Source organism: Copadichromis virginalis, linkage group LG14 (assembly GCF_057382275.1).
Source record: "Copadichromis virginalis isolate Kocher_CV1m ecotype Utaka linkage group LG14, C_Virginalis_male_GT1.1, whole genome shotgun sequence".
Classification (NCBI taxonomy): domain Eukaryota; kingdom Metazoa; phylum Chordata; class Actinopteri; order Cichliformes; family Cichlidae; genus Copadichromis; species Copadichromis virginalis.
In genome coordinates this window covers 13,017,648-13,041,962 of record NC_140631.1, presented here as the reverse complement: position 1 = coordinate 13,041,962, position 24,315 = coordinate 13,017,648, and the positions used below count along the sequence as shown (strand labels likewise).

Here is a 24,315-nt window from a genome sequence, read left to right as displayed (position 1 = left end):
GTTGTCTGACGACAGATGGGGTTGGGCGAGGGGGGTTAAAAAGGGTGAGGAGGAAGAGAAGTAAGGTAGGAAAGAAAACATACCAAAAAGGGAGCATATGACCATAGGAAGATTCAGACAGAGATAATTGCTCATGCGGGTTTATTATTAGATGTCCAAGACGTGAATTATTAGGTGGTCATACTGGGAACCGTTAATAGGTTAAAAATAGAAAGCCCCATACTTTTAAGTCATTAGACTTTCTTCGCTCAGGATCCAAGAGGTGTGAACTGACCTGCAGCTGAAAGTTAAGGAATGCCAGTTTTATCCAGTGACCCCTGAATGCACCATATTAAATACCAGAAAAGCTCCCTCCAACAAAATTATAACATTTCCATTTGTTTCTTTTAAACTTTCTTTGAGACTGCTGATGATTTGTGTTTATTTTTTTCCTTCTATTGTCAACGAATCCTTTAAAAAGACCAAAACAAACAATTCTTTGCATCCAAAGCCTGAAATATGATATTCCCCCACACTGTGGGACTCTACTGGCGCTCAAAAACTCAATGAGCATTGACTGACTTGTCGGCCTCTGTAGTTCATTTTAGGTCAGTCTCATGTGCGCAGCCTTTTCTGATTATTGCAGTGAGTATTATTCACTGTACCACATACGAATTGATCCACTGTTGAAAATATTCTTTACAGTATCAGTAACAGCAAGTAAGACTGCCGTGTGGTCTATTTACAGTTAGAGAAACACAGCATCGTGTAAGAGACTGAGTCAAAAACAATGTAAAATAGCATCTGTGTTTAGAATAGAAGTAAACAGAAATAGCTAAGAGGAGACAAGGTGTGAGATGGTAAGTCAGCGTGAGGGAGAACCTGATTGAGGACATCACTGGAGTTATTTAGAAAGTGTAACTAGAGGATGACGACCCCCTAAGCAGCCTGATGATCAAAGAGTCACACACGTATGCAGAGTGAAACTGGCAGCTCGTCGGTCTTTGCTGAAGCTCAGCTTGCATTGACCTTCTCGTCTGGGCTCTGAACGTTTGGAATCAGGCTTTCAAAGTGTGTTCCTGATGATGAAGGTCACTTTTTTCTTTTTTTTTGCTCCCCATCTCCGGTCCACTCCCTCCTTTCCTGTTCTTTTGTCAGCTTCACCAATTTTCACCCCTCTCTCTGCTTCCTCTGCCTTTGGCTTTTCTGTATGACCAAAAATCGAAGCCTCTGAAGACTCTTTCTGATCAGTGTCGTACTGTTGACACTGACTCCCTGCTGACTGCAACAGCTGCTCCATCAGTATGCACTCAGACAGACATAAACCACTACAGATTAGACTTAGAAGTGTGTGCAAACACTTGTATGTGTGTGTGTGTCGGGGTTGCATTTGCACTCTTCAAATGAATTCTGCCTGACTCTTGGTATGATTGGTGGCAGTATAAGCGATGGCGGTGGCGTGGTGGTGGTGTGTATGCTAAGAGCTGTGAATCTGCACACATGCATTTATTTCCTCACTCTTATTCTCAGTCATGTAGATGAGCTGTTCCACTGGGCCTGTAGCATAATTGGCCAATTTACTGTGTGTACTAGATTGGCTTTTCGTAGCTGCATATATTTGCACTGCGCTGCATACTATGAAAAAAAAGGCTTCGGCCTGCGCCTCAGCGTTTCTGTGTTCCAACAAATGATAATAACAAGTGAAGAAAGGAACACTTAGTGTGTGGAAGCTGGATTCAGAGAGGGGATGACTAAGTGACTGTATTACCTGTGTGCGCTCGTGCATGTGTGTGTGTTTGTGTTTGCAAGAGAGTATATTAGCACGTATGACTCACTCTGTTTTCACCTGTCAGCAGATGAGACAGTCTGAAGTCTGAAAACAAGAATGTTTCTGCACCCTTTTGGAACATTGCACAAATAAACTGAACTTGTATTTTTTTAAATTCTTTTTTGACCTCTTGTGCTTTTCCACTCTTATGCTGCGATTGGACTTTAATAAGGTCCCTAAAGCTGAAGAGACCAAAAAATGGAAGGTGTGACTCGATACACACTTGTTGATATCTTCTCTGTGGGTCTCATTAGTGTGTCTGTGTGTGTCACCATTTATTCTGCATGCTGTGCTTCATTGCTGCACTGCTTTGCTCTGTGGTCGGACTCCTCGCCGCGAAGGAATTCTGAACACCCCGTGAATGTTTTTCAGACTTTTCTCAGGGCTTTCAAAGTGCAAAAATCCATAACCCCCTGATCAGATTGATTATAAGTTGAATGAACTCCAGCTGTCAATTGATCCTCTCCGGCCTGCCAGAGTTGCTGGCTCCTGCTGCCACAGAATATAAATGACTGGCTGCCCGGAGCCCTGCACCACCAACAATGCAGACAGGCCTCAGCAGTATTTTAGAGGTCACACTGGAGCTGGGCTAGCAGTGCCAAAGGCACACAGCTCTAAAATCTCAGGGGCCACTGAATCAAACACACTCCCTCGCTGATGTTTGCTGATGACTTTGCATTTTGCGTTGCATCATCGCCCCGACGTTTATTTAGTATCGTGAGCTGCGCTCCCCTTTCGCACCTGTGTTTGTGGATGTGCTTGGATCTGTTTCACCGTCGCAAAAGTCAGTGAAGTTCATACAAGTTAAAAGTGTTACTGATGGTGTGTGCATATGTGTATGTATGTCTGTCCTCTTTTCTTTTACAGGATGACTATATCCCCTACCCACGGATAGAAGATGTGAGTCATTTCTAGCTCATCTTTCACTCAGCCATAATGCAAAACATTTGCAACCTTTGGCAAACATGAAAAGCACACACTTTTTTAGTTGGTTATGTTTTATGTTGGTTTATGTTACACGCAAGGTCCTAGAGAAAGGTGGTCCATACCCCCAGGTAATCCTGCCCCAGTTCGGGGGTTATTGGATTGAAGATGTGGAGGCACCGGCAGGAACTCCATCTTCCTCAGAATCTAGTTTCTGTGAGGAGGAAGACAGAGGAGAGGGCATGAGCCCCGGTGGGGGGCACAGCTACCGTCTGGAGTGCAACAGCACAGCCCGTGCCTACCGCAAACACTTCCTGGGCAAGGTTAGTGCAGTCATGTCAGTTTGTACCAAGCAGTGCGAGTCTTTAAAGTCTAAACTGCACCTTTCTCCCTCGCTTACCTCCTTCTCTGTATCCATACACCCAGGAGCACATGAACTACTATTGCACCGGCAGCAGCATAGGCAACCTCATCATGTCCCTGAAACACGAAGAGGCTGAGGGACAGGAGTTCCTGCGCATCATGCTCAGGTACAATCAGGCAAAGGCAGCAACAGTAGCTTCACTTCACATATTATAAGTTCAGGATTTAAAGTCTGATGTGGTTTTCCTTCATGTTCCTGTTAGTGATGGGCTAAACCAAAAATACCTGCCATAGCGTGATAATAAGAGCGAAAGGAGGATGAATGAAAACCTGTCCTGGCCTAGTGCCAGTTCAGATTCTTCTAAAACAAATGTTGTGGCAAAAATCAATCCATCCACACGACCCAAATGCCATTCTCAAACATTTGCGCTACATTTTTGTGACATTTCTGTCTGAACCACAGTCAAGCTCCAATTAATTATTCGACAAACCTAAAACCCCAAAGAAACACAAACACTGTTGGCATGGCTAAAACACACTAATAACCCAGGCCTCCATTCTGTTTTATTGCAGCTCTGTGCACTCCATGTTTGCCAAATTTCATATGATTTTGTTGCTCTGTGATGAATGTTTTTTGCTATTATCACAGTTGGTGACATTTTGATTAACGGGCGAGCAAAACAAATAGCATAATGCTTTGTTGTTACGTAGCCATTGTGGGTGTTGCACAGAGAACTGTAGCCAGGTGATTGCTAATCTTCTCTATGACAGATGACTGTGATAATGCTAGTGTTATGAGCAGCACTGCTACATTTAGAGTCAATGAGCCCAGTGACTTTATTTTTTTTTCAATTCGAAATTGGTTAAAATGATTAGTTCACATTTCCTCATATTCTTCCTTAAATTTCACCGGGACAGTGAACTACATGGACACTAGGAGTTAACTAGAAATCTCTTTGATGGAACAAATTCTTGAACGGTCCTATAAGTCCTTTTACATTCAGCCCATTTTGAGTGGGCGGGGCCAGTAAAATTCCCATTTCTGTCAGTGTAAGAACTTTAACTGCCCATTTAATCCCCATTGGGTTTAAAGTGCAACAAACAATTGTGTAAAATAAGAGAAAAAGTTACGCAGCTCCCTGCCCAGACTGTACTGTAATTATAAAATAAAGTTTTTGTTCATTCACATTTTGCATTTTTTTTTAACTGTGGGACCACTGTAAAAAATTGACATGTTAATTGTTTGGTTTTTTTTAATCTATCACAAAATTACTTTAGTGTCCTATGAAATGCCATAGATGAGTTCTTAATCAGTAGGAAAACTTATGAAAACACAGTTAAAAGTCCAAAATGTATGCCCTCCAATACATTTTCCAAAGCCATCCAATGGGCCGGATCAGAGTCTTTGCCAGCCCGATTTTAGTCCACGGGCCTTATGTTTGACATCCCTTCTCTATGTGGATGACCAATTTATATTCTTCTTGCAGGTCGAGGACCAAAACAGTTCACGATAGGATCTCTTTAGCAGGGATCAACCAGCTGCCCAGCGTACCACAGATTGCCAAGGTAAGATAGAGCTCACAGGTACACCAGGTTTAAAGGCAGACAGTCTCCATGCACATATAGCAACATCAAAACATAATGGCACATATTCAGGGAGGTATGGTGAACACCTGAGCGTGAGGGAGAAGGAAAGACTTTCGTAATCACATGTATTATTTCAGAATAGCACTTCTCACAAGTAATAACTGGACAAAAATTGCATTAAAGAAGTCAAGGTAACAGGAAAAAATGTTGAAGTGGAATTGTTCCCTTCCTGTTATATTTCTTTTTGCTCTCTGACATGTGACTGATTATTATTGTCTCTAAGACATTTTCTGGTACATTGGATTAGTGCTCCTTTACAGTGATCCTTCTTCTCTATGTTTTTTCATCTGTTAGGTCTTTTGTGATGATGCCACAGGGCTGAAGTTCAACCCCGTCCTGTACCCACGGGTGAGTTCATCCTCAGTTCCTGCACTGCAACCATCATCACACCCAGTGTGACCTGAGCTCCTCCGTCCAAGGCAAATATTCATTCAAGCTGAAACGAGGTAGCTTTACCAGTCCCTTACGTCTCCTGAGACACAAAGGGGGGCAGTATAGCTGAAAGGACATTTAATTATAGCTGCCACAACTTTACACCAACGTTCATAAATAACTTTTCATGAATTTTCATATCTATAAATATTTGATGGCTTTTATTTAAAGCCCGTGGCTTTTGTAGACATTTGAGCTTTAATTATTTTTTGCCAGCATCACCTGCCTGTCCCTACACATCAGATTTCATTAACTTTTCAACCTCCTAAAATTTTATCCACAAAAACACGTCCTTCTTGTCACATTTTACCCCCTACTTCCTGCCTCTCTAACATCTGCCCTGCGCAGTAAGCATATTAGTCAAGAAACGATTGATGATACCGCAACTCTCTAAAATGAATTTGATGGATCTGTTCCTCCTCCTCCTCCTCTTCCTCCTGTGAGCCTGATGGAGGAGTGTGATGGAGCATGCTTTCAGCCTGTGCCTCAGGGAAGGAAAAAAACCATCTGTGTCTCCGTATGCAAGAGACAGCAACAGGATCACTGCCCTCGCTGGGGGCCGCTATACAGTTTGTTGCATGACAGCCTTACATAACATGGACCCAATAAAACCGGCCCTGGAGACGTGTTATAGAGAAGGAAAACACTTCTTTTTTTAAAAGTGTACAACTTATAATCATAGGAAGAAAGTACGACTTTTCCTCTGTTTTGTTTACGTACAGGGATCCCAGTTAATAGTGGCTTACGATGAACATGAGGTGAACAACACGTTCAAATTCGGAGTCATCTACCAGAAGTTTGGACAGGTGAGCTATTTTAATTATCTTCCGCTTACTTTACATGTACCCTTTTATCTCATCTATCTTTCTCTTGTCTGTCCTTCACTTTATGTGCACGTATGTGTTTTCCTCCTCAGACATCAGAAGAGGAGCTATTTGGAAACAATGAGGAGACGCCAGCTTTCAAGGAGTTTCTCAGTATCTTAGGAGACACGGTTGAACTGCAAGATTTTAAAGGGTGAGGGTAGTAAAATGCAGTTCACTGGCATAAAACTTGTAGAATAATGTGAGAGAAAGTGGCAGGAAGAAAGGATTCAGTCAAATTTAAATGCAAAGAAACGAGTGAGTCTAAAAAGAAGGAACCTTGGGCTTATTACAGTGAAGAACATGGCGAGCTTTAATTACTGTAACCTTGGAGCAATTTGTCCTGCTGTTTCGGACTCAGCATGCAACGTGGGTAAACTGCTTAGTGCAACAGATTTGTGCAAAGAAAGTGCCACATGGACAGGTAATCAGAGCTTTGTTTATTGTAAGGTAGGGGGGTGGGGGGTGCCGCAAGCTTTCTCCTATAGGGTTACACTTGTTGCTTTTACATAAGGAGACTATAAATTGTAGCTGACACATCACATTTGAATGACACTGGAGCCAGTTAGGCTTAAAATGTGATGACGGGATGTGTAAAATGCATGAAACAGAACCTTGTAAGTGAAGGCTGGAGGCTGCACAGAGAACATGAGCGCTCTGATCCTGTGACAGGTTCCGTGGTGGGCTGGACGTGTCCCATGGACAGACGGGGTCTGAATCTGTCTACACCGTCTTCAGACAGAGGGAGATTATGTTCCACGTGTCAACTAAGCTTCCCTTCACCGAGGGTGATGTTCAGCAGGTACCACGGCTTAATTCTGCCTTTAATATTGTTATACTGAATGCATGTGTGGATTTAGCTGCCAAATGGGGCACTTGAGCCCAGAAATATCAATATTAAATTGCTTTTATTCAAAGGCACTGAATTCAGATTTGATCCCTTGTTGGAAGAATGGTTGAGTTAAATGCACTAGATCATCTCACAGCTATTAAAGAGGACTTTAAAAGGAGCACATTCTTGCTTTTATGCCTCTGGTGCTGATGGTGTATCTGAGATTCAGGTGTTGGTGTTGTTCCTGGATCATCATATGATTAATATTGATCCAGGTTTACTATTGCAAGTGATCAATCACATAGTTATTATGTTTTAGTCCTGCGACACAGAAAAGAACCTGCGGATGTCCACTCAGGAAAAAATCCAACAAAGGGAGCGTTTCGAGCCATCGTTGGGTTGGGGGTTAGGATTCAATCGTGGTTAGGGTTAAAGGATCATCTGGTGCTGATCTGAAGTTAATACTTGAACAAAGTTGACCTTTCTTGTGTCATCTATATCTTTCAGCTGGTTTCAAAAACTAAATAAAATGTTCTTTGGCTTCTTATGAAAAAACAAAGAAAAAAATAAAGGCGGATCAGTTACAAAACTTTTAAAATCCATTCATAAAAGGAGTAAAAGAGCGACTAGGTGGCCTAAAATGCTGTAGGCGTGCATTAAATCACTTATTAGCAAATCGTCACCCCAGTATAGTATATACCATATAATAGCTTAAATGCTACAGAGACTTTTGCTTTTAGTGTCTGCAGTGAGCTCTCAGTTTTGTGCTGAATCTAATTTTTCTGCAAACATGTTCTATTCTAAAGTTTTCAGTGTACAGGAAGTAGAAGGGAAAAAAATATGAGTAGCCAAAGATGAACAGCTTCATCAACGAGTGACCTTCAGTGTTCTTCAGACTCTGACAGCAGCATCCGCACTAAATTACAGTGGGGGCATGACTTGGGTACACACATAACTGCATGTATTCTAAGACACATGTCAAATCTTGTCTGGCACTTGGTGGACGAGGTGTGAAAATAGCAGATGCACAACCAAAATCTGCACACAGTGTTAAACCACTGACCTTTGATAGGTTTGTAGCATAAACCCTATTCGCTGGAACGTTGAAGACAATATAATTACACTGCAAAGCAAGACACAAGGTTCTGGTTTACTCATGCATGAGGGAGGTGTCTGGCTGGAGCCAAGTGTCGTCCCACCACTTGACCTCCGTCAGAGACTCTCAGCCAGGCTCCCCATAGCACTCCTTTTATTGTGGTTACATGAATATGCATAGGGTCATTAACATATGACGTCTTACATAGGTATACATGTGAACAAAGAATACTGTGTGTGTGTGTGTGTGTGTGTGTGTGTGTGTAGGTCAAGATGTGAAGCCTCCCTAAAGCTAGTGCCAGGATGTCTGAGTCCATCTAACAAAAGGCTCTTATACTTAAACAGATATACATGTGCTTGCTATACCATAAATCAACAAGAAAAGATAAACTCTCCTAGGGAGTATGTGATTTATACCAAGGACACTCTAGAAGAACGGATGCACTCCCTAACACACAGAGCTGTTACTTTAGGATGAAACATCCTTTCAATCCACCAATGATTATATACACTTCTAAGCATATATGAGTAAATATTTCTAAGCATAAATGACAATCAACAATACAAATCTAACAACCTTTCTGGCCTTTCTATCATGCAAATGTATTATTTTAATGAACTCTAAACAATAAAATCTCCCCTCTGTTTCAGAGGAGAATTTTCATGAAGACTTTATGGACTTGCTATCAATGTAGCACGCTCCTCTTATTCTAATCCAGCACTGAGATAAGGCTGATGGGCCTTGCACTGGCAGTTATTAAATCTTGTGTTAAGATCTTTTCTTTTTAAACCTTCATTGTAGTCTTAAAGTGCTCGGTGACAATGAGCTTTGCCATCCTAATAAAAAACTAAATTGCTCTTATATAAGCCATCGCTGAGGGTTTGATGTGAAGTCTCTAAAATCCTCCCGAGAACCATATGACCCCTTCTTGAATTCAGGGGCTCATTCAGTGTAGAACTAGAAGCCATATCCCGAGCTCTTATTTTGAAAGTGTTCAAAAATAAACACATAGCAAAAACTGGTGACCCGAGGTAATTATTTGCTCCTCAGCTCCAAAGAAAAAGGCACATAGGAAACGACATTGTCGCCGCAGTCTTCCAAGAAGAGCCCACACCGTTTGTTCCGGACATGATCGCCTCCAACTTCCTGCACGCCTACGTCCTGGTGCAGGCAGAGAACCCCTGCACAGAGCACACGACATACAAGGTACAAACAGGAAAATACTTCCTCTCCTTCCGTGTGTGCTGTAGTGGGCCGGTGGCCACAGTAACATGTGGCTGTTACTTGTTTTATGCTGACAGGTTTCTGTTACGGCGAGGGAAGATGTACCTTCATTTGGACCTCCCCTTCCAAACCCAGCCATCTTCAAGAAGGTGAGCGGCAGATGTGATCTCAGTATGAAAAGAAGCGCCACCAAGGCAGCTCGCTGTCTGGGCAGTATTTACTTTTAAGGGAATAATATTATATTTTCTATATATTGACTTTGTTTTCTTTGTTTTTTAAGAGGTTTGAGTGCAGTAAAAATCAGATAAGGGTCACAGGGCAGTAGATAATGGATAATAGGTACGATTTGCAAATAACTTGTCATAATGAATTAGAGCTTATTATATTATATATAATATTATACTACAGTATATTTCTAACTAAGCATGTCATTTGTTTTCACTTGAGACAAAGGGAAATGTGAGGTCAGAGGTCAAATGTGGCCACATTATATTTAAAAAATGATATTTAGAATTCCCCATATACTAGAATCATTTACCAAATGTTGCTAATACAAACAAAGGATGTATTTTGCAAATATAAGCACAGTTTTAAAGGTAAAAGTCATTTTATGAATGTTTGACCTTATTTGACCATAAAGAAGAGGTCAAACGGTACTTTCTATATCATTGCAGGACACACAAAAAATAGTTTTAAGGCTTTTTGTCATTTTTTGGTCAATAAATCATTGTAGACCTTGGTGGACTTCAAGGTCTCTACACCCCCAGTTTTTATCAGAGTTCCTTGAAAACCTTTTGAGCTGTTTACAGACAGAATAACACACACACACGCAAACACTACCAAAAACACACCAGGCAGAGTCAACTTTTTGACCTTGACTCCAATGACTTGTGCTGACGAAAAGCTAAAGTTCACTGAAATGAACTGATATCCTTCGCTGGCAGCCAGTCACTCAATATGAAGAAGAAGAGTAGTGCTTTTGGCAGGAAATGATACGCTGACCTGCAGCACGGATTGCCTTTCAGTAAAAGGTATCTGCAGCATGTGAAAATACACTTTTTAGATTTCCAGCAGAGAGTTGGTTAGGAGATTGATGCCAATCTTAAAGTAGGTAAGAAGCTGTAGACTTCCTGTTCATGGAGAAAATGTCCAAAGGTTATATAATAAGAAAATACAGTCACAGGTATTCAGTATCTCTACAAAGTTATTGCTTAGTGAAGGATGAAAGATTTATTTCAGGATTCTGTCACAAAAGCAAAAGTCCAATGCAGAAAAAAATTAGAGACACTGGTTTCAGCATTCAGTCGATAATAAAGCTGCTCACTGCAGAATAAGAGGATGAAAAGGGGGAATTTGAGGCAGATGGGATTTTTAAATCATTTACGCTCATGATCACCACAGCACAATGAGCTGAGGCACTGTTGTCTGTATATCGTTAAGGTCACCGTTTCCTTTCCTCATTGTCACCCTCCCCATTCCTTGTTGCTCATCAACTTCCCTCCTCGCCTCTGTCGCTCTCTAGGGCCCAGAGTTTCGAGACTTCCTGCTGACAAAGCTGATCAATGCTGAAAACGCCTGCTACAAATCTGACAAATTCGCCAAACTGGAGGTGACACACGCGCGCACAGCTACACCAAAACACCGCAGCATGCCTTCGTTCCGCTCTGCCGATTCATCCCTAATCATTTTCCCGATGCGTTCCTGCTTGTGTGTGTGTGTGTGTGTGTGTGTGTGTGTGTGTGTGTGTGTGTGTGTGTGTGTGTGTGTGTGTGTGTGTGTGTGTGAACCGATTTCAGGGGCGAACACGAGCCGCGCTGCTGGACAATCTCCATGACGAGCTGCACAGACAGAGTCAAAGCGCGCTTGGTCTGGGCCAGGTCGGAGAGGAGGACAAGCTTGAGAACGGGGGACACGGAGGCCTGCTGGAGTCCTTCAAGGTGAACATGAGCCTAGACAAAAAGTACATCGTTCAATCCTTTCTCAGCTCTGTGACATTTATTTAATCACCGTCATTACAGCACAAGAGTGCCAGGTTTGCTCGCTGTAGGTCAGCGAAATGTCACAGGTCTGCAAGATGACTTGAGGCGTTAAACCATTGTTATCACAGACGCTCCTGGATTTCTCAGTGCTCGAGAATTTTGACCTTATACTCACAGTGTGTGTGCGTGTGTGTGTGTGTGTATTCAGTGTGAGCATGTGAACATGCAAAACGCTGCGGCGCTAAATCTGTATGAGACTGTGCCTTTCTCTTTATGAATTTCTCCTCTGCTTCCTCTCACCAGCCACCTAAATCTCTCTAGCCCATCACACCGCCATTGCACGTGCTCACTGAAGGCTGGAGTGTCTTTAAAAGGACCGTCTTGAATGTGTGTCTCTGTTTGTCGCCACGAAAATGTGTAACCAATGTAATCATTTGATTCTATCGCTCTTCGCAGACGTTGTGGACGGCGGCTTTGCAGTTTGTGCAGTCGGTCCCAGGGGGCGCTCTTATTGTTGCTGTCGTGGCGGTTGCTGTGTATTACCTTTCTGTGTCACTGTAAATGCACGTGGGGGAATTATATGATGATAAATAAAGACGATCTCATATGATGTTGTTTGTGTGTGTGTGAATTTGAGCTGGTCATAGCTGAGGCAGATAGCAAAGGTGGGAAAAGTATCGACATTTGATTTGAATGTTACCGACCGGAAGTTATCATAAACTCCTTTTACATCAATGAACCAATGATATAAATAATGAGTGTAACACAGTTACAGTACTCTTTCTTCTCTAACTCACTTTCTCTTCTTCTTGGACAACTGCGCCCCCTTGTGGTCACCTTCTTGACACTGCCTCCCCCCAACTTCATTATTTCACACTGTTTCCATTACTTGCTTCTACTCCTTAACCTCCTCCTCTCCCTCATCATGAGCTCATCTCTCTTTTCTCCTGCTTCTCCAGAGAGCCATGCGGGTCAGAAGCCACTCCATGGAGACTATGGTAGGGTCTCACCGTCACAGAAGCCCCGGTGTAGGAGGTGGTGTTCCAGCCAGCCTCAGTGGTGGAGGTCTGCCGCAGAGCACCAGCGAATGCACAAAGAGCACCTTCACTGTGAGTTCACTTCAGCAAGATGTGACTTGAGCTAAAAGCTTTGGTTCTTGTTCATTTACTCATCCATATTTAATGTTGGAGGATTTTTGGGGAACATTTTTAAAGTGCTGCAATACTAAGAGAAGCCAAATTCTTTATTCTGTTATCCGCAGCCTCCTGTACTGTCAGCCAAGTCTCCCCTGAAGAGCCCTGTGAAACGGCGCTCGGGTCTCTTCCCCCGTCTCCACTCCAGCACAGAAACTTCTTCAGACAAACACACGCGTGGGTAGGTTAAAGGTCCCTGCATTCAGAAGTTATTACTGTTACAGTCTTTTTAAACAGCTACCTTTTGACTTACGGATTTGCTTTTTGTATGCAGCGACCAAAAGTTTGCAGAGAGCTGCCTGCTGTCCCAGGACGTGAAATCAGAGACATCATCCAATCCGAGCTCACCTGAGATCTGTCCCAACAAAGAAAGGTGAGACCCAAGCTGATTTTATCTAAAGAATACTTTAACAATACTGCTTAATGTTTGCTTTTTCACGTCAGTATAAATTTTACTCACGGTTGCTCCTCAACAGGCCGTTTGTCAAGCTGAAGGAGTGCGGCGGCGGCAGGCAGAACATTTCTCGTTCTTCTTCCAGCACCAGCAGCTTCAGCAGCACCACGGGAGAAACAGAAACTCTGGAAGAACTGGAGACGGTGAGCCCAAACTTTTATTCATTCATTTGAAAAGAAGGAACGAACGAAAGAAAATGTGTTGTGCTGTTGAGAGTTAAATTTTTAAAGTATAAGAACATTGAAGAGATGGTGCAGAAAGCTGCATCTGGTCTGAAGGAAAAATCGCACAAACTTGGAAGAGTTGGTCGGATTTGTGCAAGATGCATTAGGTGGCAATGGACAAATACAAACATACAGATGGTTACACCCTCGTGCAGCAAAGAGGATGCATGTTGAAGCACAAGACACAATAAGACAGCTGATCAAGTTGTTTTGCTAAGTCATCTACACAAGGCAGAGGAAGAATAGCAGCCTACGACATCATCTCAAAATAGTATTTCAAGTTTAATCTCGAAATTTTGACTTATTTTTTTTTCTTAATGTGGCCCTAATATTCTGTCGTATCTGTACGGAGTCAGAACCAAAGGTTTGAAGTTGTTGGTGGTGTCAGTGTCGTGGATGAAATAGTCTATAATTACTAAGAACTGCTTCGTAGTAAGCGCATGTCAATTATGATGATTGCAGCTCTACTTGATCGCCTTGTATCAGATAAAACCGCTTCAAGGTGTTATTTTATGTTACCTGAGAAATGCTGTGAGATTGTTCCTCAGTGTTTGGCAGGAGATCAGCTTGCACAGATGATCCCTACGCAGTAGAAACTCTCAGAGAGAGATAGAGACACGGCTTAAATGCCAGAGAAAACTGTTAAAGTAATCGTTAAGTGCCTGATGCAGCAGTAAAGTACACCAGCGGGCATCACAAGGGAGAATCTGATAGGCTGGATGGGAAGAAAAACGCAGTCTTTATTAGCTAATAGAGAGACTTGAAGCAGCAGATTAAAACTATTTGTAAAGTTTGTAGGGCTCAGTTCTTGTTTTTTTGTTATTTTACTTTTTTAAGTCCATTAGTTTTTACAACCTTTGGAACTATGTGAATTAGCATTTGTAGAGTCTTTATGCTACATTTAGCTCGTTAGCTAGCATACTAGCTAGCTAGCACACACACACACGCACACATACATATACACTCAACAAAAATATAAACGCAACACCTTTGTTACTGCTCCCATTCCCCATGGGATGGACGTAGAGACCTAAAATTCATTCCAGATACACAATATAACCATCCCTCCCAAACAGTGGTCACAAATCAGTCCAAATGTGTGGTAGTGGGCACATCTGCCATATTGAGATAATCCATCCCACCTCACAGGTGTGCCACATCAGGATGCTGATCTGACATCATGAGTAGTGCACAGGTGTACCTCAGACTGCCCACAACAAAAGGCCACCCTGGAATGTGCAGTTTTGTCTCACAGCAAAATGCCACAGACGCCACAAGCAATGAGGGAGCGTGCAATTGGCATGCTGACAGCAGGAATGTCAACCAGATCTGTCGCCCGTGCATTGAATGTTCATTTCTCAACCATAAGCCGTCTCCACAGGCGTTTCAGAGAATATGGCAGCACATCCAACCGGCCTCACAACCGCAGACCTCGTGTAACCACACCAGCCCAGGACCTCCACATCCAGCAGGTTCACCTCCAAGATCGTCTGAGACCAGCCACCCAGACAGCTGCTGGAACAATTGGTTTGCACAACCAAACAATTTCTGCACAAACTGTCAGAAACCGTCTCAGGGACGCTCAACTGCATGCCCGTCGTCCTCATCGGGGTCTTGACCTGACTCCAGCTCGTCGCCGTAACAGACTTGTGTGGGCAAATGCTCACATTCGATGGCGTCTGGCACGTTGGAGAGGTGTGCGCTTCACGGATGAATCATGGTTCACATTGTTCAGGGCAGATGGCAGCTGAGAATGTCCCAGTTCTTGCATGGCCAGCATACTCACCGGACATGTCACCCATTGAGCATGTTCGGGATGTGCTTGACCGGCGTATACGACAGCGTGTACCAGTTCCCACGAATATCCAACAACCTCGCACAGCCATTGAAGTGGAGTGGACCAACATTCCACAGGCCACAATTGACAATCTGATAGACTCCATGCGACGATGTGTTGCACTGCATTAGGCAAATGGTGGTCACACCAGATACTGACCGGTTCTGGGTCCCCAGACCCCCAATAGCGCAAAAAACTGCACATTCCAGGGTGGCCTTTTGTTGTGGGCAGTCTGAGGTACACCTGTGCACTACTCATGATGTCAGATCAGCATCCTGATGTGGCACACCTGTGAGGTGGGATGGATTATCTCAATATGGCAGATGTGCCCACTACCACACATTTGGACTGATTTGTGACCACTGTTTGGGAGGGATGGTTATATTGTGTATCTGGAATGAATTTTAGGTCTCTACGTCCATCCCATGGGGAATGGGAGCAGTAACAAAGGTGTTGCGTTTATATTTTTGTTGAGTGTATATATATATATATAGATATATATATTAGAGATGGACCGATCCGATATTACGTATCGGTATCGGTCCGATACTGACCTAAATTACTGGATCGGATATCGGAGAAAAATAAAAAATGTAATCCGATCCATTAAATATCACGAAAGCACCTCACAAAACTTGCAACACGCCGTAACTCACCTCAGAACGTTAGCACGTTGGAGCAGTATGCATCACGTGATAGAGCGGCTGTGGCATGCGGGACCTGTCGGTGGTCTGGATAGCATGTGGAGCTTCGCTAGCAACCCGGCATTTCATCTCCGACAAAGTTATCCCCGAGAGAAGTAAAGCAAGTGTGTAAGTCCATCTCTGAATGTTTGTAAAGCATTCCTGTGTTAAGCTTAACAAACGACTGCCTCTTCTTGCTGCTACTTCAATCATGAAACTGCTTAACGATCAGCTGATCGGCTTTTCTGTCGGGAGTACGTCTCTCTTGTTTGCTTTTGGCCCACTTTGCACCAGAAAGAGGAAACCAGCGGCTGAACAACAGCAGCACGTTTAAGCTCTATAAGCTGTTGTTAGAATTTATTTAATATTACTTTATACTCCAGGATCTTTTTCTACGTAGCTGACGGCTGGTAACTGTGCAGGGGCGAATCTAGCAAAGTTTAGCCAGGGGGGCCGATAGGGCATTAACAGGGAAAAGGGGGCACAAAGACATACTTTTCTTTCTTATTCTCATTTAAAATGTCTAGCTTTTAATAAATAATTATCTGACAGCCAAAGTTTTAATTTGATGCAAAATGAATAGAAGTCAATAACTGTATATAGTAACTATTAAGTCTAATATATATATATATATATACCCTAGTAAGCTATAGTACTTTTTCCTTTGTGAAGGTACCATCTGTGCAGTCTGCAATTTTGTTGAAGAAAGATGTTGAATCTATTTAATATTTCTTGAAAAATAATTGATTTCTGTGCATTTTTTTTTCCACACTGCATCAAATTAAGGTTGATTACGTCAATTAAGCATCATGAGGTGGAGCGTGAGGGGTGGTTCCCTATTTTTTATTTATTTATTTATTTTTGTTGTTGCTGGGAGTTGGAACCCTATTAGTTAGGTTGCTTAATATATATGCTAAGTACTCTTTAAAATACCAGAATAGGGAGGATGGTGTAGGTTTAAGTTTATTAGATTGATCAGTATTGCTGAACTATGAAATATTTTTTTTGGATACAGGTATAACAGAATAGCTTTAGTGTAGTTGTTGTTTTAAACTTGAGTATGAACTTATACAAAATGCAGCAAGATATTTAAAAAACAGTTTTGTTGATTAAAAAACACTATATCGGATTCATATCGGTATCGGCAGATATCCAAATTTATGATATCGGTATTGGTATCGGACATAAAAAAGTGGTATCGTGCCATCTCTAATATATATAGATATAGATATATATAGATATAGATATATATATAGATATAGATATATATATAGATATAGATATATATATAGATATAGATATATATATATTTCAAAACCTTTACCCCTAAAAAACTTCTAGGAGAGCTATTATGCTAATCTACTTTGAAAGCGCTCTGAGTGCTCAGATAGAGTAGAAAAACGCTATATAAGAACAAGTCCATTTACCATGTTAACCTATGCACTGTCTCTCTAAAGCATTTTTTTCTGCTTTGGTGTGTTTATGATGTCTGCGAGAGTCGTGCTCACCTCAGTTTGTGTTTTTCTTGCGTCTGTGTGGGTTCTCTCCAACTACTCCACCCAAAAGCGTGTAGCTACTGGGGTTAGGTTGATGATTCTAAACTGACTGAAGGTGTGAATTGTTGTCTGTGTTAGCTAGCAAAACTATTTTTAACTATGAAGAATGCAGATTGACTCTAGTAGAATGTGGGAATCAAAATATTGAGTTAGAAATAAACTTAAGACACTACATCACCTATTTTAATCTAACCCATTTTATGATCATTTCTCCCTCCAAGCCAGCTCTACCCAACTCCTTGCAATGTTTCCCACTTTGCTGAGGGCCAAGTTAAATTCAGCTTCAGCAAAATTCTGCTCCCTCGTTTCAGAGAACCTCTTTTAGCCCCCCACCCCCATACGTCTGTGTCCATATTTAACTTTCGTCCTCCCGCTTTCTCTCCTTCCCTCAGGCCAGCCATCCACCCATAGCTTCTTCCTCTGCCTTCAGCCCCGCACTCAACATAGAAAGCCAAGGGTCCTGCACCCCTGTCATCATGTGCCGCAGTCCAACAGGTAAGCCTAAATTCACGACGCATTTGTGGACTAGCTTTTAGTCCAGTTTGAACAGAATGATACGCCAGAGGTGGATGAGTTCATTTTCTAATGAGCATTTCCTTTGTTTCCTTTCCGTCTCCTCCCTTTTTTTCCTTCCACAGATGGAAAAACTAAGACTTCACCGAGGTCAAACTTGAAGTTCCGCTTTGACAAAATGAGCCACTCATCCACGACTGTAAGTCTGATACTTGAACACTGCCTTGTTAAGGTTTTTCAGTAGGATATTTCCAACTTTTTGAGACAGAAGCTCCATAAAACTTTTAAAGAGAGAAAGTTCGACATTGAAATTAAGATAATTATGGCAGAACGCTGGCAGCGATGCCAAAAAGTCCCCTGGTGTGTGTGTGTCTGTCTGTTTTTTAACACTTTGTCTATCTTATAGACATCTCATTATCTCTGGAACTCTGTAATGTGACTGAAACACTCAAGCTGATGTTGGGTAATAAACCCGGACTGAAAGACGTGTGCTGAACGCTCTCTCCTCTTTTGTTTTTTTTTGTTCCCTCTTTTCTCTTTCAGTCTGAGTAGCTTTGAGTGGAACGGAAAAACCCCAACCTTGCACAATGAAGGGACAGCGCCTGCTGACAGAGCTGCAAAAAAATAAAACAACGACAACAAAATAAAAAAGTCACAACAACAACCACAAAATCACTGTAGAACTACTTCCCAATGCCAAGGATAACCTGAGAAGGTTACCGAGTCCCCCGCACACTAGAATCTAACTGAAACTACTGTGAGTATATAGGGAGGAGAAGCAGCTGACATTTTGGCTTTTGTTTCTAACCAGTCTTTAGCTACAGATTAGTCGATGCTCGCTGCACCGTTGCTCATCCACCTTTCATGAGGGTCTTTGGCGTGGCTGTGATACTGTGAGTTCAAGCCGAGCTCGGCTTTTTTTCCTCAAGCGTCTTGTTTGATAGAGAGAAACACGATGACCTCCTAGAAGAATTGTGACACGAGTTTATGGCCGAACTGTTAACCTTTATCTCACTGACTGTTGAGTGCCCAGTGGAGGAAGAAAAAAAGAAATCATTAGCCATCAGGATGTATTTGCCTTCGCCCTTGAACAGACGAAAACTGCGCACAGAAGACTCGCAGTAGCAAGACCTCGGAGGCGCCGCGGCTTGGAGTCTTCTCCACTGTGCTCTCTGAGCTTGTTCTTTGCATAATGTAAATGCTTTTTTCAGAGAACAAGTTTTGATTTCGCCGAGGCTTTTTGCAATCCCGCTAGCTGCTGCATTGTGTCTACTGCACTATAAACGTGACGTGTCTCCTCCTAGGACAGCATTTCTGTATCCGTAGGGGCAACTTCATAGACTTGAACTCAAGAGCAGGGTGGGGAGGGGAGGGGCACTGCCAACACATTTTGCCACAAGCTTCTTTTAGCCAAAGCTGCGCCTTACAATCTATCACACACATAGAAAAAGCCCTTTTCGCCGCTGACACGTTCTTTCTCAGCCTCCGTCTCGTCTCTGTGCGTCTCACTATGTGAGAGGACGGGGATCTGGTTACAGCACAGTTGTGGGTAGCCGAGCTACACCCACATTTGCTCAAAATAGATGTTGCACTCAGTGAAAACATTTCACCTTCTGATACCTCCCATTGAAACTCGCTAGCTCGGTGTATCGGCGTGTACGTACGGCAGCTCTTTAGGACATCTCCAGGGTTTTTCCCAGGATGTGAGCTGATGAGGATGACTTGAAAAATATGAAGTTCAGGTTATAACGAACCACCTATGAAGTTACAAAAAACACTTTGAATGTAAACTATGAGCCTTTAAAAAAAGGACTTAGCTGTTGCAAAAATATAAGTAAAAACTGCAAAGTTGGTGCTCGCAGGCACAGAAGGACCACGGGTCTAATCTTCAACTGACATTAGCCTGGAAAAGAAGCATAAAAACACACACATTCGCTTCCAGTGTGACCAAAAACAATCAAGCTGGTGTGTGTTAATGTCGGTGTAATCTTACTGTGTAGGGAACAGTTCCTGTAGTTTAGGCTGGCCTAAGAGTGTAAAAGGTTTAATAGCTAGTTTCACCCAAATTACAAACGCCCTCTGTGATTTACATGTAGGTCACCTTTTAACTTGCCAGGAAGCTGTTCTAACTTGAGTAGTACCTTTCTAATTTATCAAGACTAGAGGCAGGCGTGTTGCCAAACACACGCTGCCCTCGGTCGGTGATTACCTCGAGTAAGGGAAGCAGGGATAGAAATCCTCTGGGGAAGTTCAGATGTCATATAGTTTGTAGCAGGTGTCGCCTAAAAAAAAAAAGCCCTGCAGCCTTTCCTTTGTTAATACGCTTAAGTTATTAAACTTTTTTTGCATCGATGTCATGTAAAAATTGTTACTGCAGAGTACGCTAATTAATGGTGAAATGATTAAAGGAAATGTATTAAGTTAAAAGATGTCTAAACATGTATATGTATATTTGGTTATGTAATGTGCCATTGAGAATTTATTCTAAAATAAAATGTTGTATTTTGTGTCATATTTGTGTTGTTTCAGGTTTTCTGTTGTTTTGTGTTTTTTAATGCAATCTCTCCACACGGGTGCTTTTCTTGTCTATACTTTAATGTGTAATATATTTGAACATGTGAGGGAAGTTTGTTTCACATTTTGTTGAAACTGCAGCGCCATCACATTATTCTGACAGCAGTTAATGTGGTCACATTTTTAACAATACAAACCAGAAGATCTGTGAAATCGTCTCACAGAGCAGAGTCTGCTTACTGTAGCGCCTCAGGGTGGTACAGCTGGGCGATGCAGTATCTCCTTATTATATGTAACATTACATGAAAGTGATCCTTTTTTAAAGTGGCTCTTTTTCTGGTTCCTACCTAAAGTAGTCCCATACAGTCCTGTGGAAAAGTAAGTCCACACTGTTATTAAATAGCTTCCAAAATAAACTTTAGCAGCTGTTTTTAGTCTCTTACATCCTTTTGGATGAATTGTGGCCCACTCTTCTTTACAATGTTTCTTCAGTTCATTGAGGTTTGTTTATGCACAGCTCTCTTAAGATCCCGTCGCAGCATATCAGTCGGGTTGAGGTCTGGACTTTGACCAGGTCGTTGCAACACATCAATTTTTCTCTTTCTCAGCTGTTCTGTTGTAGATTTGCTGCTTTGCTTGGAATTATTGTCCTGCTGCATGACCCAGGTGCAGCACAACTTTAGCTGTCATATTGATGTCCTCACATTTGACTCTACAATATTTTGGTATTCAGGAGAGTTAACGATTGACTTACTGACTCCAAGGTTCCCAGGTCCTGTATCTGCAAAACAAGCCAAAAACATCACCCCTCCACCACCGTGCTTGAGCTAGTATGAGGTGTTTGTGCTGATATGCTGTGTCTGGTCTTTCCTAAACATGGTGCGGTACATTACAGCCAAACAGCTGCACTTTGGTCTCATCTGTCCAAAGAACATTGTTCCAGAAGTCCTCAGATTTATTCAGATGCAATTTCATAAACCTAAGTCGTGCTGCTATGTTCTTTTTAGAGAGAATACGTTTTCTTGTCTTAAAACATCCAAAAAAGCCATGCTCATCTGTTTTTGTTCATTTTTATCCACATCTAACCCAACCCGCTGATTCTGTTATGTAGATCTTCCCGGCAGCAGCAATTGCTTCTTTAAGAACATTGCTGATGTCTTCCCTCCTTGGCAAAGTGTTCACACACACCTGAATGCTCCAGATCTCCAAACTGCCCAAACCTCGGCTCTCATCGAGGCGTTCACACCTGGTCATCAGTTTATCAGATGCATTTGATCAACTGCACCTGGCTGCTACTTACTCTTTTAATTCCTATGGAAGCAGCAAAGGTCTTAGTTTTTCATAGGACTGCACAGAGTCCCGAGAAAACCTTACAGGACTATACATGTGTTTTGGTTTTTTAGAAGGAAGCTGCATCTGTGGTGAGAGGCTCCTGCTCAGTATGACAGTATGGTAGGAGATAATAAGCACAGGCGTTTCCCTCTCTCCTCCTGTCCTGTGTTACTAGCTAGCTGCTGGCTTGTTTCGGTCAGGTGATGTGGCTGGCGGTTGTAATTTGGCAGGAAGAGTAGTTCCTACATGAAACTGCTCAGTACAGGGAGATTCATCTGTAACTAGCACCTCACACCCTCCCCCCACAAAAAAGTCTAGATGGAAAAATAGCAAATATGGGCCAGAGGGAAAAACTTGTGTTTGATTCTGTGGTAAACTGTCACTTTAAAGACTTCACGAAATGCAGAGTATCAAGCTTGTATCAAAGATGCAGTTTGCATCAAAACAAAAACAAAAAAACACGAGAAGTGGCAGCTACCACGTTCAGTGTTTCGTAAAGACATATATATGAAAGGATATAACTTTATGATTTAATTCATAAAAATAATGCATAACTCCATTAGTGGTTGTCAAATCTCAGGGATGAGTAGACAGTTGCAGAATGGGCAGGCTGTCTCGTGGCTCCCTGCTGCTTCAGTGCACCTTCTGAAATCACTGCATACATCACCTGTAGCATTGTGAAAAGTAAGGGGGGGGGGGCACAGTTTAGGAGATGCAAGCCTGTCAGTGAGTTCCCAATGTTCAGGGACTGTATTGAAACAGTACGTTCACTTACTTCTGGCTTCCTCTTGACTTTAGGTGGAACTGCAAAAAACAAAAAAAAGAAGAAAAGACAGCATGGTAAAAATTGCCGTTCTGAGTATTGCCTCATAACAGGTTAACAAAAGGAAACACACAGGATATACCTTTGGGAGGGGGTGTTTTGCATTTCTGTGGTACCGGGCATCGAGGTGGAGGTTGTGGAGCCGAGATGGTTTGTTGGGCTGCATATGGAACTTCATATATGACCTCTGCCCTGGGAAGTGGCTGTGGTTTGACCTCTGAGCTCAGACAGCGAGCCAATTCCAGGATGATGGGAAGGCAGAGTAATGCACAAGCACAGATCAAAACCCTGTGCAGGAGTTTCCTTGGAGAGGGACCTGTGACGAGAGCTATATGATGAGGAGGATACATGACAAGCAGTAAGACCTGCTGGCCAAAATGCAGATGCACTGTGATGCACTTCATTATATGTCATTCTCTGTACCTGCAGTAATGTTCACGTGCGTGCGATGTCCATTTTCATTTATACCTATATCCCAAACAACCATGCATCCATAGGAACCTTCATCCGACTGGTTGACACTCTGGATGTTTAAGAATAGCTTTGTCTGACTGGCTGAAATTGTCTTGTTGGTCAAATGGTGTCTCTCGCTTTCCTTCACAGGCTTCCTAACATCATATGTTGAATTTTCCCACATCCAGGCACCGGTCCAGTTGTTTCCACAGTGCTGAACTACACAGGACAATGACAAGATGCCCCCTTCTGGCACATAATACATCTCGCGTTTTGCCAAAATACTAAGCTGGCATTCTTCAGCACAGAGACCTAAAAGAAGGAATTTAGATTTAAGTCACTGTAGCGGAACATGAATGTGTAGCCAAGGAAACTCGTGCAGTTTGGTGCTCCTTTGTCCCAATCTGGTTAGATTATAACCACTAAAACACATTAATAATCAGCGAACATAAACACACACGCACATGTTTTTGTTTAACTTGGTACATCTGCTAATTTCCATATGCAGTGAAACACACGTCATTCAGAATAAAATACGCATATGGCGGCCACATTTAAAAGGCACGGAGCTTAACAAACATGTCAAAGAACTAGACGCACGCAGTACGCTTTGGCATGACCGTGATTACCACAGCTTTTAAGGCAAACACATGGCAAATGGCATCTTATTATAGAATACTGAAGATGGAGAGTTCACACGAGTGCTTTAACAAAACAACCCCCCCCCCCCCCCCCCACAGAAAAAAACAACAAAAAAACAAAACTTAAGGCAAGAAGAGAGACTTTCTTTTATGTAATGAGAACTTTGGTCAGAGTTTCAAAAGGAGATCACTTACCAGAATGGAAGACATAGACGAAGCTGATGACACCGAGGAGATAGGTATACATGTCTGACTGTAAAGATGTGTTTAACGGTGTTTTTGTCTGCCGTTCATCACTTCCCCTAAGAGAGTTTGTGCTTACATTTTACGGCTGATTCTTAAATGCTGCCACACTTTCTGGAAATCAGAGTGGGCTCACGGTATTTCACTTTCTTTTACTCAGTAATTATGTTGTATTTCCTTTCTCCTGCTGTTGTTCCAATCCGGTCAGAAATGAAGGAAGTGAACACTTACCCACACATGCAGGCACAAGCACACACACGCAAAACTGAAATACGGGAAGCAGTGATCTCATGAACAGGAATATAAAATTTCCTGCAGGAAAGGGGCTGGCTTCAGAGAACTATAACATGAAGAGACAAAAGAGAACAGAAACCAGCAAATCCTTCTCCTTCTCATTTCTGTGCAGGTCTTGATTAACATTTTAGTCCAGAGACCTTGATTAAGGCATAGATGGCTGATTATGCGGTTATTTGGAGTTTACAGATCTCTGACAGCTGAAGCTGAATAGCTCACTAGCTCGGTGGTTTTCAAACTTTGGCATCTCCCACTTCAGAAGCCAAACAAGCACTACTCCTACTAGAAATAAATAATTAAAAAAGAAAACATTGAATATTTTACAGAAATTAACGGTTTGGGTAGCGTATAATTGATGTATATGATAGAAAGGGGTTAATAGTGTAAG

The 24,315-nt window shown here is 42.3% G+C and overlaps 2 protein-coding genes across 9 annotated transcripts in view; one reads left to right on the top strand and one right to left on the bottom strand.

The window, feature by feature from the left end:
• rap1gap2a (RAP1 GTPase activating protein 2a) overlaps nucleotides 1-18,291 on the top strand; it is a 101,798-nt gene extending 83,507 nt beyond the window's left edge. For 4 of the 7 annotated variants that reach the window (XM_085479371.1, XM_085479372.1, XM_085479369.1 and 1 more), the window contains 20 exons: nucleotides 1,980-2,012; nucleotides 2,675-2,707; nucleotides 2,833-3,054; nucleotides 3,158-3,261; nucleotides 4,582-4,660; nucleotides 5,036-5,089; nucleotides 5,896-5,979; nucleotides 6,090-6,190; nucleotides 6,709-6,838; nucleotides 9,015-9,170; nucleotides 9,266-9,337; nucleotides 10,711-10,797; nucleotides 10,985-11,125; nucleotides 12,127-12,276; nucleotides 12,429-12,541; nucleotides 12,635-12,733; nucleotides 12,837-12,957; nucleotides 17,507-17,609; nucleotides 17,753-17,826; nucleotides 18,171-18,291. In XM_085479371.1, the coding sequence (XP_085335497.1) occupies nucleotides 1,980-2,012; nucleotides 2,675-2,707; nucleotides 2,833-3,054; nucleotides 3,158-3,261; nucleotides 4,582-4,660; nucleotides 5,036-5,089; nucleotides 5,896-5,979; nucleotides 6,090-6,190; nucleotides 6,709-6,838; nucleotides 9,015-9,170; nucleotides 9,266-9,337; nucleotides 10,711-10,797; nucleotides 10,985-11,125; nucleotides 12,127-12,276; nucleotides 12,429-12,541; nucleotides 12,635-12,733; nucleotides 12,837-12,957; nucleotides 17,507-17,609; nucleotides 17,753-17,826; nucleotides 18,171-18,179 (1,965 nt within the window). In that variant the 3' untranslated portion in view covers nucleotides 18,180-18,291. The remainder of the gene's footprint in view (nucleotides 1-1,979; nucleotides 2,013-2,674; nucleotides 2,708-2,832; nucleotides 3,055-3,157; nucleotides 3,262-4,581; nucleotides 4,661-5,035; nucleotides 5,090-5,895; nucleotides 5,980-6,089; nucleotides 6,191-6,708; nucleotides 6,839-9,014; nucleotides 9,171-9,265; nucleotides 9,338-10,710; nucleotides 10,798-10,984; nucleotides 11,126-12,126; nucleotides 12,277-12,428; nucleotides 12,542-12,634; nucleotides 12,734-12,836; nucleotides 12,958-17,506; nucleotides 17,610-17,752; nucleotides 17,827-18,170) is intronic. The other 3 variants (XM_085479366.1, XM_085479368.1, XM_085479370.1) reach the window with 1 other exon arrangement.
• A 1,921-nt stretch (nucleotides 18,292-20,212) lies between these two features.
• On the bottom strand, nucleotides 20,213-23,993 carry LOC146693563 (uncharacterized). 2 transcript variants are annotated; one of them, XM_085479363.1, is made up of 5 exons: nucleotides 23,586-23,993; nucleotides 22,720-23,061; nucleotides 22,379-22,624; nucleotides 22,249-22,277; nucleotides 20,213-22,140 (listed from the first exon to the last, which is right to left on the bottom strand). In XM_085479363.1, exons 1-5 carry the CDS (start codon nucleotides 23,635-23,637, stop codon nucleotides 22,033-22,035), a joined length of 777 nt encoding a protein of 258 aa, XP_085335489.1. In that variant the 5' UTR covers nucleotides 23,638-23,993; the 3' UTR covers nucleotides 20,213-22,032. The 2 variants fall into 2 exon arrangements, with proteins under 2 accessions (XP_085335489.1, XP_085335490.1); XM_085479364.1 differs by having other exon boundaries at nucleotides 22,379-22,612; nucleotides 23,586-23,992.
• Nucleotides 23,994-24,315: the final 322 nt, after the last annotated feature.

Coding starts and splice junctions, on each gene's coding strand:
- LOC146693563 (XM_085479363.1), bottom strand. CDS start 23,637: ATGTATACCTATCTCCTCGGTGTCATCAGCTTCGTCTATGTCTTCCAT. Junction 23,062..23,585: donor CGTCTATGTCTTCCATTCTG/GTAAGTGATCTC, acceptor TCCTTCTTTTAG/GTCTCTGTGCTGAAGAATGC. Junction 22,278..22,378: donor CAAAACACCCCCTCCCAAAG/GTATATCCTGTG, acceptor TGTTTTTTGCAG/TTCCACCTAAAGTCAAGAGG.